At 37.9% G+C, this 15,517-nt stretch overlaps 1 protein-coding gene across 8 annotated transcripts in view; it reads right to left on the bottom strand.

The window, feature by feature from the left end:
- Window positions 1-1,083: 1,083 nt before the first annotated feature.
- Window positions 1,084-15,517, bottom strand: part of LOC117406915 (protein Shroom2-like) — an 80,904-nt gene continuing 66,470 nt past the window's right edge. For 7 of the 8 annotated variants that reach the window (XM_059028961.1, XM_059028962.1, XM_059028963.1 and 4 more), the window contains 6 exons: window positions 10,379-10,456; window positions 8,848-9,612; window positions 7,167-7,718; window positions 5,876-6,041; window positions 4,352-4,624; window positions 1,084-3,420 (listed from right to left, as the gene is read on the bottom strand). In XM_059028961.1, the coding sequence (XP_058884944.1) occupies window positions 3,133-3,420; window positions 4,352-4,624; window positions 5,876-6,041; window positions 7,167-7,718; window positions 8,848-9,612; window positions 10,379-10,456 (2,122 nt within the window). In that variant the 3' untranslated portion in view covers window positions 1,084-3,132. The remainder of the gene's footprint in view (window positions 3,421-4,351; window positions 4,625-5,875; window positions 6,042-7,166; window positions 7,719-8,847; window positions 9,613-10,378; window positions 10,457-15,517) is intronic. The other variant, XM_034011319.3, reaches the window with a different exon arrangement.

The raw sequence follows: 15,517 nt of genomic DNA, 5'->3' as shown, positions 1-15,517 counted from the left end.
GGTTAATCGACTGGGATTGGTCCTGTAGTAATTTCCCTGCCCACTAATCCAACTGTGTTCTGAATGTTAATCTTTCAATAAAGGTACAACTCTGTGACAGGGCAAGGCTCAGCTAAGAGAAAGTAACACTAACAAACGATTTATCACACACAGTGTCCAGCGTGTCCTTGCTTGTAAATGTTGTACAGTGTTGCGCTCTTAGTATTAAAAATATTACTACTGGCACGCCTTTTCTTTTGTTGAGGACTGTTTGATTCTTTGTCTGTATTTTATACTTCAATTTGAAATATGCAATACAGTAAATATATGAAGTTGCTGCTGCTTCCTGGTACCTCATCACTTCCAAGTGCTGTAGAATTCAAACGCACGCCAACGGTCCAGCTGTAATCAGACAACGTGAATGTGAACTTAAAAAATAAAATAAATAAAAATAAAAAAGTGAAGAACCACACGATTCTTAACACAAGAATTGTTACCAGTAGTAATGTTAATAAAGCTATTAAGAGGTCAGATAATGGATTTTAAAGCATGACTAAGAGCCCATCCTTACCTTACAGTGCAATTCCATTTGCATATAATGTACAGTATATGTTAGTTGACAAACTAAATGACGTTTAGGGGCCATTAGTAGGCTATTCTTAGACTTGCCACAGACATGAAAGGGAAGCTGTGACATGGTCATGAGCAAAGTTGGCAGTTTCAGCTCTTTGTTTCAGCCACATTCAAAATCGTTTAATTCACACAATAAATCTTAATTCCAGGTCCTAAAATAGTTAATGACATAATTTTACCCGTTAACCTTGGAACAGAATAGCCCATCCATGGCCACGATTGGACACCCCTGGTTTAGATCACAAAACAGACCCCCAAGGTGAGTTTGCTACAGTAAAAACTTGTTGAAACAAACTTTGTAGAGTAACAGAAGAGAAAAAAAAGAAACACTTATTTATATTCAACCAGACACTTTATTAAAATAAGAATAAAGCTGTACAGCTGAGAGCATACAAATGTTAAAAGTATCAAGTTAAAACTAATATATATATATATATATATATATATATATATATATATATATATATATATATATATATATATATATATATATATAAGGCTACAAGCTTGTCAGTCACAGGGATATTGTGTGCTATTCGAAATGAAAATCAATTCACTTAATGTGCATTTGTTAACATTGTGGATTTGGTGGCTTGACCGTGGTATAATTTTTTTTTGTTTTGTTTATTATGTAAAAGGCAGTATACACTATGCAGTACACGTCATGCAGCACCACTTAAGACTGACCTCTTTATAGCCCAATAAAAATGAATGGCCCCATGAAATCCATAGTGAATCAATATGAAGAATTGAGAGTGCACCAGAAAAAGGTGCAGCAGTGTTTGGAATATTTCAGATAGTTACACAGACCCTGTTTAGCTACGGTGACATCTGGTAGTCTAAGATTAGTGCTAACTGGAGCCTGTGGAACCAACTTTCACTCATTTGTGGGGTCTTTTCCTTATTAGGCATACAAACATTACTCCATCGGGCTGGGTACTCTACCAGATCTCTAGAGCTACAGTACGGACCAAATCTTGCTATATACACATTTATTTTGAAGTTAAATAATTATTCACATTTCATATAAACTCTTCATTAAAGAAGCCATAAAAAAAAAAAAACATGACGACTAAAAACATCAGATATATTACACCAGCCCCTATGGGATGATCATGGGTTACAAGTTGTACCATACAAGTATCATTAGGTACCAAAGCACTGATGATGGTTATCCCTTTAGTGAACACCTGGACGGCATAAACCACCTCTCTGGTGTTTACCTGCCAAGTACACTGTATTTGTCATAAACCTAATTATTAAAATCATCATTCCCATTGGTTGTAATGTTGAGTATAGAAAATGTCAAAGTAGAGTTTTAATTTATATCCAGACTCCACCTTAAGCCTGATCCCACAACTGGATAGTCCACTTGTTTCTATTGCACAGCTGACTGGGTTTTCTTGTGTTGTGGAAAATAATTTGTCCCTACAGTACTGAGAATAAGGACCTTGTTGAAGTAATGAAAGCGATGTAGATTCTGGAGACTTGGGATGGTTTAAACCTTACCATCCATTCTACTGAATGGATTACCTTAAAACGATGCAGGACATCAAGCTGCAGCATATATAGTTTGTATCAAGCATTGAAACTCTCACATTTCCGTAATCCTTTTGCTTTAAGGGAGCTCTCACTAAAGTGCAGCCTCAGTATTAAGAAGTCTTGAAAGACAACCCCCCCACACACACACCTGTAAGACAAGCCCAGCTGATCTCTACACAATCCCTTTATACTATATCTACTGTTAGCAAAAGCTTCAATAGTAAAAGCATTTTAAGTCTTAGAAAGCCAGACGTTTTCCCTGGCAGTAAGCAACATCGACGAAACAGGACTAAAAGGACAGGAATGCAAGGTTGTGTGACACTGTCCGAATCAGCACCATGTTTTGTGTTAGATGTTAGATTGATACAATAAATGTGCTATTTTCCTAAACAGTGATACTAAGTAGTCTTGTGATTTTCTCTACACCAACAGCAACATGTGGTCCTAGTGATATGATATGTATGTATGTTACAGGAGAGATACTCATTTAAATATCACGCCTAAGCAGAATAATGAATTTTACACAATATGTAACATTTCAATTACTGTTAGATGCTTCAGGGTCTTCTGATATTTATATTACTCTGACTCGAGAGTAGTACTGCTCTTTCCTCAAGTTCCACTAATCACTTCAAATTCTAAAAGTAGGAGTTTGCAACATACAAACCAAAAAAAAACAAAAGCAAATTTTTCTCATATGTATCAGGTACTTCTTTGTTCTTATATTCACACTAACTTTTAAAAACAGACAATTTTTACGAGAGTACAGAAAACAAAGAGTTTGTTTTGTGGAAAAAAGTAATGGTTTCAAGCAATACAACAATAAAGAAATCTTAGAAACAATACACTGCAAATTAAAGGTGTGTGTTGTGTTTATCTTCCATCCTTTTTTAATTCTGTTGCTTGTGTCCCCCTAGTGGATTAAAAACATTTCACACCACAGTCACTCTGTTGGGGAAGATAATCTCAATCTCATTCTCAAAAGGTGATCCGGTGTTCCAGCTGTCGGCTCTCCAGGGGAAGACTGTCCGTCAGACCCTTCAGCTGCTCTTCACCCAGTTTGATTTTATCCTCCAGTTTGCGCTGCTCGATGATGAGGGCTGACTTCATTTTGACAAAGTGCTCATAGTCGGCCAGGTTTTCCTCGTTCAGGTAGCTGGCCAGGATGTCAAAGACCACTCGCTCCCTTCTGTCCAAGTTTTCTTTGAGCTCCTTCGCGTCCTCGTGCTGCCTGATGAGTAGCTTCCTTTTGTCTGTCAGTGTGCGCTGAGGGAGAAGAGAACAGACGTAATTATACACACAGAAACAATGAATGGGTGTCGTCAACCTGAGGAACATTAGTGTTTCGGCTGGCCAAGTGTAATCATTTGGATATTGGAGTTTACAGTTCCTCCTATCTGTGCAAGTTTTAATGTAATTAGCTCAGTGGTGGCTAGTCCAGTGCAGCTATGGTAGTATGCTCAGGTTGAAGGAGATGGTTCTGCGTTGGGCATGAAACTTTAGTAACAGTTCATGAATTCTGTTTAAAACAAAACAAAACAAAAAATCAATGAGATAACTGACTGAAAATAACTGATAGTAATGGCTTTGGTTTAGCATCCCTGGATTCAGTGTGATCACTCATTCATAATTATGTTCCATTGGCTCTACGTGACAATTTATTACAAATGAATGCAAAAATCTTCCACATAAGAGGATTATTATGATAGTGATGCAACAGTAGAAAACATAAAACACATAAACAACCATGGGGTGTGGCTGGTCTCAGGCTACAATTCGGTATGGTTTTATTATGTAGGAAAGTCATGGGTCAGCCACTTGCTTGCTCTACTCTTAAATATGATGGAGTAGAATTTATTTCAGCAGATATTATTTTTTTTCTGACACCACCTTAATCTGAAAGGATAAACATACAGTTGAGCTGCCAGCACTTATGTTTGCTTATTCAGCTAACATCATTATAGCCTTTCCTTTAACTACTGTTCCTATTCATTTGTATATGCATCATTATAGTCTGAGCAATTCAAATCGTTTTGTCATGTATCTTCTGGGAGGGCCATGTTCCATTGAACTCATAGTCCTGGGGACCTGCAATTGATTTTGTTAGCAATTGTGAAGGAGCGTATGACAAGCACTCGAAGGTTTACAGGAATGGGTGAGTGAATTTCCCACAGTGACAACCGTTTATGAGACTCACCTTTTCCTCTGTGGAGGCAGTCTCGTCCAGGCTGTTTAAAGCGTTCTCCACTCGAGCCAGGCGCCCGGATAGGGACAGCAGCAGGCTGACCACCTTGTCCAGGTCTCCAATAAACATCCTGAACTTGTCAAATTCATTGGGCTTGCACACTTGCTTCACAATTTCCTCCACCTCTTCTCCCAGGGCTATGTTGGCCTGGATGTCTTCCTGCAAGCTCTCCCGGGCTTCACGCAGCACCTGCAGCTTCCTGCTTATGCTGTCAATCAGCTCTTGCTGTGGACAACAGAAAAATATGTGTTAATTCATACATTTATACCCCCTCTCCCCCCCACACACCTTTATCAACCCTAGGAGCACATCCTGCCTTTAATTTGGCCTCCAGCACTGACTGTATTTCGATACGTCATACTAGCTTTGTGTCTTTAGAAATAAACTGTACATAAGCAGCAGGGGGACCACATATAAAAATGGTAGAATAGTCTGGCTGGTACATTTATTATGTGACTTGTGTTGTATTATGGAAATATGTAAGCAGGCATACTGTATTGCTAAATACTTGAATATGATTTAACAAATTTGTCATCTGTCAACATTTTGGTAAATGTCAAGGCACTGTTAAATTATCTCCTATGTATAGACAAATACACACAGTTGGCAAAATATTCTTACATATCAGGTACAGTTATAAATAAAAATAAATAAATAAAAAAACAACTGTACTTATAGTACTGGCTAATTTACCAGATTAATAATACTGAAATGTATAATAAACATAAATATGATTTAGTTCTAACTTCTTGGAGAGTCATTGGTGGCAGATGTACTTGGGAGGCAGTGTGATGTGTTTGCTGTAAAACAGTGCCCTCTGCTGTATATTATTGGGCATTGTTTTTTTAGATGGTTGCAGCAGCTGCTAATTAAATGTTGTGTGGTAACAGCTGTTATTAGATGATTCCAGGTATGGATTCATGTTACAGATTTTAGTCATGCCAACGCTCTGGAAATAATACTTATTTTATTTCATGTGGATTGAGATGCAAATCCACAATATCACAGTTACCTGCTGACGTGTCTACCCAGATGGAAACAGACTTCCTGGTATAATGTAAATTCCAGTATGTATAAGGTAGACCTCTTTCTTCAAGATGTGTGAGTGTGTTTGCAGGATCTGATTTATTTATTTTAAAAAATAATAATAATAATAATTAAATACATTTTACCCAATTTTCTGTCCAATTTGAAATGCCCAATTTGAGTATGGCTTCACAGTTGCAACCTACTTGCCAAGAACTTGGCACACACTCATGACTCACCTTGTGCCAGTGCTTGTACAGGTAAGCCACCAGAGACCCATGTCAAAGAGATAACTTTGAAGGTTATGGAGTTGATGTGAATACATGAAGACTGTGCTGCTGGCTCCCATTTTGTATTGTGTGTGACGACGTGCAACATCCAACAGAGGCCCTGATGTTTCAAAGGTTTGGCATGCAAGGGTGAACACAAACGAAAGGATGCATTCCTTACCTTCTTCTCTGAGAGGTCGTGGTCCAGCTCATCTTCAGAGTCTTCCTCTTCCTCTACAATCTGTTCCTGCATATCCTTCATCTTGATCAGCAGCTCTGCCTTCGGGGCTGATGTGTTGTAGTAGGAGGAGCTGGTAGCCAGGGAGGCTGTGCTCTCTTCGTTTTTCCTATGAAAAACAAATAAAATCAGTTTTATACGCACACACTACGCACATTCTCTGTGTTGTTCATGATCTCAAATTTAATAGATACAAAAAAACCCTACAATATACCAAATCTATTGAAAAGTCCTATCCATGGCTGAAAAGTAGCACCAGGCAGCAGCAGAGAGTCATTAGTCATATTTTCTGATGTTAGGTTTAAATATGGGTAACATTATTATTGATACAGTACATTAAATATCTTCTGTTTTTTTAGGAAGGCATTAAGTATGTGTGTGTGTGTGTGTGTAACTTCTTATAACAACCGCTGAAGCAGCAAACATTTTCAAGGTATCATACAAACTTTATTTTAGAAAAACAATAAAAAAAATATATATATATTTTCCAGGTACTTTAAGCTGTTTTTCTGAACCCAGTACTGACAAATTCCCACCCATAAACGAACTGACAGTTACATAACTTATTGACGGTATGTCATACTGTTTCATTGAGCCTTCACTGTTTCTCTAATAATTAAAAAGCTGTTTAGAAGTTGTTTTTATTAATGAAACTATACAAAATGGCCACAATCACAGCTCTTTACACACTGTATGATATTCAAATATGTTGTTATTTTGAAAAGCTCCCAAAAATACAGAAATAAAAAAAAAAGCTAATTAAAGAAAATACCACAGGGTGGGGGGGGGGGGGGGGGGGGGTGGGCTGAAGCAATCCCCTTGTTTGTTTACAAAAGTATAACCTCCTACTGCTGCAAACATGCCCTTCAGCTTACATATCGATATATAAGTGAGAACAACAAATGAGTGCCCCTACTGCTAAAACAACCTGTGGTAAACATAAACAGACTAGACTGTCAATGTTGTCTGTGTTCTGATAAAACTACAGAATGATAAACTATGAAAGAATGTAATAAACAGACATCTGTGCAGGACTGAACATGACTGCGCAACACCTTAGCTTTAATAGTTGCAACACATTTTATAATTCATGGCTGAATTTCAATTGCATAATGTGTAACATTTGAAAAGCATGCAAAAACTGTGTAATTCTGTTTTCTTGGTCATGTAAGGTGTGTCTAACTCACTTTTACTGGTGAATTATTACGGTTGCAAAAAAACATAAAAAACGTACTTTTCTTCTGCAGGTTTCGGAGAATTCTGTTTTGGGAGAATCTTCCTGCGTTGTTGGGCTTCCTCCAACAGCTGCTCATCTTTGGGGAAAATGCCTTCCATGAGGTCCATGGTGGTCTTCATTTTAATATTGGGATCTAAGATGTCGGCCAGTGATCTGTCCTTTCCCACAATCTCTCTGGCCAGTTCCTCAGTCTTCAAGTCATCTACTGCCCTGTCATTAGCCTTCCCTGCATTGTTCGCTGGAGAAAGTGAAACACTATCCTTTACCTCTTCCCAAAGAAGCTCATTTTGTGTCGCGTCGCATGTCCTGTCTTGTTCCTCCTTCATCTGCTCCTCTTTCTGTCTTGTGTAAGCACAGAAAAGGGAGTAGGACTGCTCTTTAGTGCCCAGAGTCTTTATCTGGTCTTTCTCCTGCTGGTCGGGCACACTGATGGGTTCGATGTTGTGGAGGAGGTACTGTCGGCTCTCCTTCTCGGAATGGCTTTCAGAATGAAGAATCTTGATAGGCACCATCTTGACAGTGGTATTGTTCTCCATCAGTTTTTCGATTCTGTCACAAAATATGAAATTTAAGAACATGTAAATTCAAACCATCAAAATAAGGCTGCAGGTTTTTATACCATATTTCTCATATGCGTGCTGTACTCATTTCCTATAGTCCTCAATTCCTTAAAGACACCCCTGATCCTCAAAGTGTGGACAAAGCTGCCTTACAGTCTAGGTCTTTGTTTAACAGTGTTCTAAATCAATTGTACATCCATTCAGGTCCTAAAGTAGATACTTATTGCATTGTACCTATAAAAGCTGGACTGAAATGCACACTGCAAAGTGTCACTAATAAATTACTTACTGTACTGTGTCATAAGAGTCATTTGTCCTAAAACATAAGGCAAAGGCTAATTTGGAAATAAAAAGTATAGACTTACAGAAAAAATGTTTTATACAACTTTAAAAAGAGTAAGCAGTGGGGTTCCAAAAAATATTGCGTTACACATCCCTACGTGTTGCTACAACTGTTTAAATAATATACCTGGAATTTTTCTTTTCATTGTTAACATCCTGACAACTTTTTACACTTACAACTTTTGTTCAAACATTTTTTCCCCAATTTAGTATGCACAATTATTATCTGTATCCTCGGCTCACCACTCGCAACCCCCCCGCCGGGAAACGGCGGCTGGAACACGCGTCCTCTGAAACGTGCTCCTGCCAATCCGTCATTTTTCGCACTGCGGATCCACAGCGAGGCCATCAGACCTATAGTGCCAGAGGACAACACAGATCTGGCATCCCCACTGCATAACCACAGGCACCGTATCAGCCGCAGGGGTCGCTAGTGCGCAGTGAACCACGGATTCCCCTGGGAATCCCCGGTCACGGTCGGCTGTGACATAGCTTGGATTCGCTATAGGGTGCATCCTGCACTCCACACAGAGCGCTTTTACTGGATGTGCCACTCGGGAGCCCCCCGTTCAAACATTTTAAAAGGGTTATAAATAAGATAATCTTTGGTATACCAGACATCACTATTGAAGCAGAACAGTCTATTATATTATTATTCCTTAGCCAGTTGTGTGTCATGTTGACCCAGGAAATCATGTTTTATCATGCAGGCAGCTGTGTCCTGTAGCTATGTATCAGATGCTGAACATCAAGAATGTATCATACAAATATAATACCTTGATGGAGTTTCATTTTTTATGGAGACAGGTGGTTTATCAGTAAGTCTCTGTGGGGCGAACTGTGGAGAAGGTGATCTAGGAACATCCATAGAAGGCTTAAGAAGACAGGGATACTTGGAGGAGGTGGTGGTGTGTTGTGCAACGTCAGGTTTTTCTATAGTTCTGTGCTCATTCTCCAGCACCTTTCCGTGCTGGTTCTCCCCTGACTGACTGGCAGCCCGGGCAGGCTCTGCTGCAGTGGAAGCAGTGTCCAAGGCTGGGGCAGGTATGGTGCTCAGCGGCCCCTCTATGCTGGGGGAGCAAAGCCCAACAGCCCTTTGTGAACTGAGCAGCGATTCCGAAGAGTCTATCAAGGAGGATGGGATGTCTTGACGTTTGTATTTATCCAGCTTAGGCGGAGGAGGCCTCTGAGGCACAGGCCCCTTCTTCTTATTGTAGGGCGCTGCAGTTATATTGCTAGACGGATTATCTAGTCCTGTGCTTTGAGATCTGATGCGATTATTATTCAGGGTATGGCTCTCTAAGTAAGTGGGAACATCCTTGTTAAAATCTCTGTTCTTGAATTCAGTTTCCCCTTCTTGAATTATGTAGCCGTAGTCACTGGGCAGCGTAACAGCTCTCTCTCGGTTTTCTGCAGATGTGCGCAGCAGCTGTTCTGGCTGAGTCTGCCTGCTGGTTGATCTGCGCTTGTCCTCTGTGCTTTGGTCATTCACAGGTAGCTTTTCATCCGATTTACATTCCTTATGTCTTCCGTCAGAAAGTCTAAAACAGAACCGAAAATATGTTAGTTATCCGTTATGCAATATCGGGCCCTATTCTCCACGTGCTGCAATGATAAAACATGGCTTACATATAGTAAGATAATATAATGATGCTAGAACCACGCATTCTGTAATTGGGATCACACTCTTTTACTCTAAAAAAAACATTAATTTAATACTGTGGGAAATCCAGCCCATTACTACAAATTCATAACATCTGAAGAAGTTATACATCTAATGCTGTTACACCTAACCCTTACACATGCCCAAATGTATCCACAAGAGTACGCTGCTGTTTATATTAAAAAAAAAAAAAAAAAAAAAAAAAACCCTTCCAAACTTTCTAGAAGCAGACAACACATTTTTCTTTTCAAAATGACTGTTATATCTGAAATAAACAATCACGTAATTGGTTGAGTTACTAGTTTTATTACGGTATCGGTCATTTCATTTTTATAATTCCCATATGAAATGATTGGTTGTGCAATTGAAAAGGATATTGAGCTCGCACATGTTATTTTGAAGTCTGTAAAATAACACTGATGAGCCTGTAATCTGGTATAAGAAAACATCACAACTGACAATTAGCTGGACAGTCAACATAAATAAAACTTAAATAAACTGATCAGCTGTAAGATAGAATTCTTGTGAAACTACAACATATTCATTATCAGAACTATTCTGCAGCCCTCTTGGCCATGTAAGGCTGCAGATTAAAGGACAGTGAGTGAGAAGGAAAAGAAAGGATGAAAGCGGTGAGAAAGTACCTGTCAGGCACAGAAAGCCAACAAGTCTGCTTTGTGCTGTAAGGAGGCTGAAGAGAAACAGTACAACCAGGAGAGAGGCTTGAAAGAAAACAGAAAGGTAACCAAGGAAAGTCAGCAAATCTCTTACACAAGTACTGTATACCACAAGGTAATTCAACAGTTTACCATTAATTTCCCATGCTTATGCAGTACAACTGTATACATTTCCCCATGCTTTACCATAAGTGGACAGTATGTGCTTTACCACGTTTTCACTTTGCTTTTATTAAGCTTTACTACACTTTGCAATGCCTTTACCATGGGATACAATTGTACAGTTTTGTAAGTGAACTGCAGTATATTCTCAGTGTTCCCAATTGAGGTTCCCCTACAGGGTTTTTGAAACCCTATGGTTTCAAAATATGTTTATTGTAGGTGCTTATTAGGCACTTCCCAGGCCAGGTGCTGCCAAAGCCTGAACCAAGGACATCGTACCAAATAAAGTGTATCCTTTTCAATTAACCCAAACCACACTGTTTCTACTGGTGAAGCCTTTTCATTCCGGTTTAATACCTAAAAAGAGTCTTTTTTATTGCTTTGGTGAAGCAGCTTTATTATGGAAGGCATAATAAGCAAATGTAACAGCAAAGTAAAAAACTATAATGGAGACATCTTATGTTTAGGCTTCAAAATGAATGATTTATAAAAAAAACATACATTTCTGTAAGAGTAGGCAAAACATGTTTTCTTGACTGTTTGCATGAACATTTATAAAGTCAATGAGAATGAATGTTTACTGTACATTAGATAAAAATATTATTGAGATGTGTTGATTACACTATACAGCACACTGTATGAGGAGTTCCAAGAGGACTTTGCCCTGTATAGCTTCTCAGCAGAGCACTGTGTGTGTAAAAAAAAAAAAAAAAAAAAATTAGGTGTGTACTTGTTTATTATATAAGGTTATGTGTAAGTGGGTGTAGATTGTATTGCAGCAGAGCACAGACTTGAGAATTTTATTATGCCGGTATTAGAAAATATTATCAGTGCCAGCAATACATTGAAACATTATTCTTAAAAGGAGTGGTAACCAAGAACTTAAAATTAAATTGTCTTACTTCATATTAGCACTAGCTATATTATCACTGGTCTCCTTTTTGTCTTGACATTTTCGATTCTTTGCCTCTAATTTATAGTTTCATTTGCAATATGCTGGTATCTCAATGACCACACTATAGCTGAAAATCCTGCTGCTTCCTGGTTCTTATTGACTTCATGTTTTGCAGTTCAAACTCAAGCCACTGATTAGTTCTCTTTTGAAAAATATAAGGACACAGGACCAATGTAAAATAAAGTAAGTAAAATAAAGTGTTACTAAAATAACATATGGCAATCATATAATGAAAATAAAACCTATTACAGAAACTTAAAGGAGTTTCATATAGTTTCACCCTTTATGGCTTTCTCCACTCACGTCTCACTAATAAGCGAGTATTACTAAAGTATTTGGTAACAGTGTTGGATGTCAGTGTGTCACTCAGTACAATCTTGAAAGGTAAAGCACAATGACTGGTTCACAGAATTGTGGGGATCAAGCATGATTAAAATGGAAAAGGAGTGAGGAGTGGGAAGGTCTTAATCTAAGATCATGTACTGAATAATTTGAGCAACCAGGTTTACAGTTTGCATCATCCTTCTGCAGTCTCTGTTGAGCTTTTGTTGAGAAAAAACAAGCTCTGTTCTACCACCATGCCAAATAATCAGTGAAGATATACGAGTTGTCCTTTTCTTGTACTGCATTTACCATGGCAGAAACAATCTTCTTTGAACTGGGGAGGGTAACTTGGCAGAAATAGATAACAGGACTTAATGAAGAGTCAATGCACTTAAACAATAGTGTGTACCAGAGGCTGGGGCATTTTACAGTTTGTGAGCATCAATACATAGGACATATTTCCACATTTCATAAATAGGTGCTATTCAGAAATATTGACCATGTTAAATAAAACCAGTGGTAAAACATCAGGGAAATGTCCTTGACCCTCTATGGTATATTCTGTTTAAACATACTGTACATGTCAGAAAGTATTTCAAGAGGCTTGATAGTGTCATTGAGTCAAGCCTTGACTGGTTTGGAAGTAAAAGTGGTTTTGTCCATTTGCTTCTTACTAGTCATCAGACCTTTAATAATTATAAATATAGGTTGCACATTTATTTTAAATATACTGTAGTAAATACACACATCATAGAGGGTCAAGGAACCATTACTCAGGGTGAACAATTGTCTTAGAAAGGACACGATTAGTTCTCATGCAGCATGCTAAGAAGATCTTACTGTTCAAAGAGAAGAGAAAAAGAAAACTCCAAGCACCAAAGGTGCCCAATGACAAAGACCTGCAAAGTGTTAATGGTAAGTGTTAATAAATCTATCTCAATTTGAACTATTTACAGTAATTCCCTGTATCACATTTAAAATTATACTGGACTCTATCCTAAACAGGGGGACTTCAAGAGGTAAAGATCTGGAGATGCCGGCCTTTTGAAGTCCCATATTTAACTCTTTATTGACATTTGGACCACATAGTAACAGCTCATTCTGTGTAATTCAGTAGGCACAGCAAATCCTCGTAATGTTACACTGAAGAACATGCTGGGATTGAGAAAAGGCCATTCCATTCAGGCTCATCACCGGTTTCCAGTATACAGGACCTCTCCAACTACTAAATCACAATTGAAATGCTTAGAGTAGCTCCTCTGTACCATAGTGATCACAACCTCTTAACATATACCAGTCAAGAATAAACTGGAAACAGCCTACAGTGTGGAACCTAAACAAAACCGCAGTAGTTTTCCAGACATTGTATTGTACAACGGATCTACACATTATTTGGAAAGGGCTGCTTATTACACGTTTAAACTGAGGTGACTGTGCTCACTAAAAGCGTAAAACATGTATGGTTTAAACGACCAATGTTAAAAGCTTCTCAGACTTATTTTTTATTCTTAATGGAGCCAAAATGTATGAACAAAATATATACATTTTTAATTATGATAAATCCACCCCTTCTGTCAAAAGACATTATCAATAGAGGGTATCAACAATACTGAATCTTACCACACCCGCTATAGCCAAAAGCAGTTCAGATGGAACCTATAAATCATGCCAGCTTTTTTTTTTTTGTAATGTGAATTGTACTGCTGATGTTTTTTATCACCCCAAAGCGGTTTTACTGTGTTTGGAATTTTCCAGTGGGAGGAAATTTGCTTCAGTTTCTAAGAGGTTTGGTCACTGAACGTGGAACTTTCAGTTTACTAGAGCAGTGTTAACTGCAGGGAGAAATGTTGAGTTCATTGCCATTCTGTTGGCGAAGGTGAGCGTTTTCTCTGGTATATCATTTGCAACTCTCAGATGAAAAGTGGCAGAAGAAGAGAACACGCCAATCACATTGAAATAGGCCACACAAATATTAAGGTCATAAAAGGGGTTCAGATTAATTTACATTACAAGACACATCCAGCTGACACTCCCTACATAAACAATACATATGTGTGTACAGAGCGTCTGTTCAGCTGGTTAATAGAGACATTTCATTTAAAACAGAGTGACAAGCACAGTACTCCAAGATCACATGCATCGTTTTTCTATTCATACAGACAAAAGCTTACTGGAAATTTAAACTACATACCAAACTACACATAAATATGCACTGTTCCTTCAGTAAAGAAAGCCCAATATGCCAATTTATGTGACGGGAGGATTAAAGACTGAAGCATTAATACTTTGCAAAAGCAGTCCTTTCATGTCACACAGTGGTATACCTTATTCACACACAGGTTTGTGTTTACTCCTACAGCCTTAGCCAAGTGTCCTTTGCTGGAAATATATTACAGCAGCACCAGTAGCAAACAGCAAATCCACCTGGGGAACTAACTTGACTATCATATCCACCTTTAAAATAAACATCTTGTGTCGCTGCACTACCTTTCAATTTATGGGCTCTACATGAAGCCTATTCTTAATTAAACATTAAACATGTTATGTAAGGACACTACAGACGCTGGGCAACAGTTTATCTTGAGTCATACTTAAATATTTTGTTTGATTATGTTTTTTCCAGCTGGCCTCTTTTTGAGGTTAAAAAAAAAAAAAAAAGTTAATTAAACGTGTTACAATAATCTCTAAATCTGCACACGTTGTCTCTCGAGGTCAGGATTAAAAGACCAGTATGGGGTGGACGGGGGTGACAGATATAAGACATGTTACCTCTGAGCTGCCAGTTTATTCTTTAATGCAGCTGAATTTATACCAACAGAACTTCCTGTTAACATTCAATGCAGTACACTCCAGTACACTTACAGGAGCTGCAAATAGCTGTTTTCTTGTGCACCAGTCCCATATAGAATACCATTTATTCTGGAAAGTTGAACATGAGATTATAATTGAATATTCTGTTTCGCTGAAAGACAGTTGGTAGTTGTACACAATTAAGCAGTTATCCAAGGGCCATTTGAAAATGTCTAATAAATATAGTAGTAAACACAACTTAAATTAATCTGTAACACTCCATATTTAGTACAATACACTACATATACAAATCTGAAACAATACTGCCTTAGAGCAAACCTTTTTATTAATGTGTTTAATGTTAAATATTGACAAACATAAATCATACAGATTATCTTATCTGAACATTTGAAAAATACCAACTATAGTAGTCTAAAGCTGGCGATTTGAAATGTGTTATATGTATATATTTTTTAGAAAAGGCAACAGATAACCTATAAACATGAATAGAGTATTAAAAAAAAAGAAACGTGGCAGAAGGACAACTTTTATGTTCACTGATATTTCAGAGCTACAGTACAGTACGTAACCTAAAAAATGTATTTAAAAAACATCATATAACTAGTGAAATCAGGAGACTTGGTGTTTCTATTGGCATTGTCAGGTACATAAGGTCTAATAGAGTTTAACTTAATGCATATTGCAAGTATGACATAACAGATATCCTTTGGGCTGTCCCATCATTGCATGGAACTAGATTTGCTTCTAGTTCAAATTAGATCTCTGAACCTCTCCATTCTAGTTACAAAAATCTGTAATAAAAGGCTAGAACAACATACCTGGTAAAACTTCAATAAACAGGACTGAAGTAAAAG

This window comes from Acipenser ruthenus, chromosome 8, assembly GCF_902713425.1.
Source record: "Acipenser ruthenus chromosome 8, fAciRut3.2 maternal haplotype, whole genome shotgun sequence".
In the NCBI taxonomy this organism is placed as follows: Eukaryota; Metazoa; Chordata; class Actinopteri; order Acipenseriformes; family Acipenseridae; genus Acipenser; species Acipenser ruthenus.
This window is presented reverse-complemented; position numbering and strand designations above follow the sequence as displayed.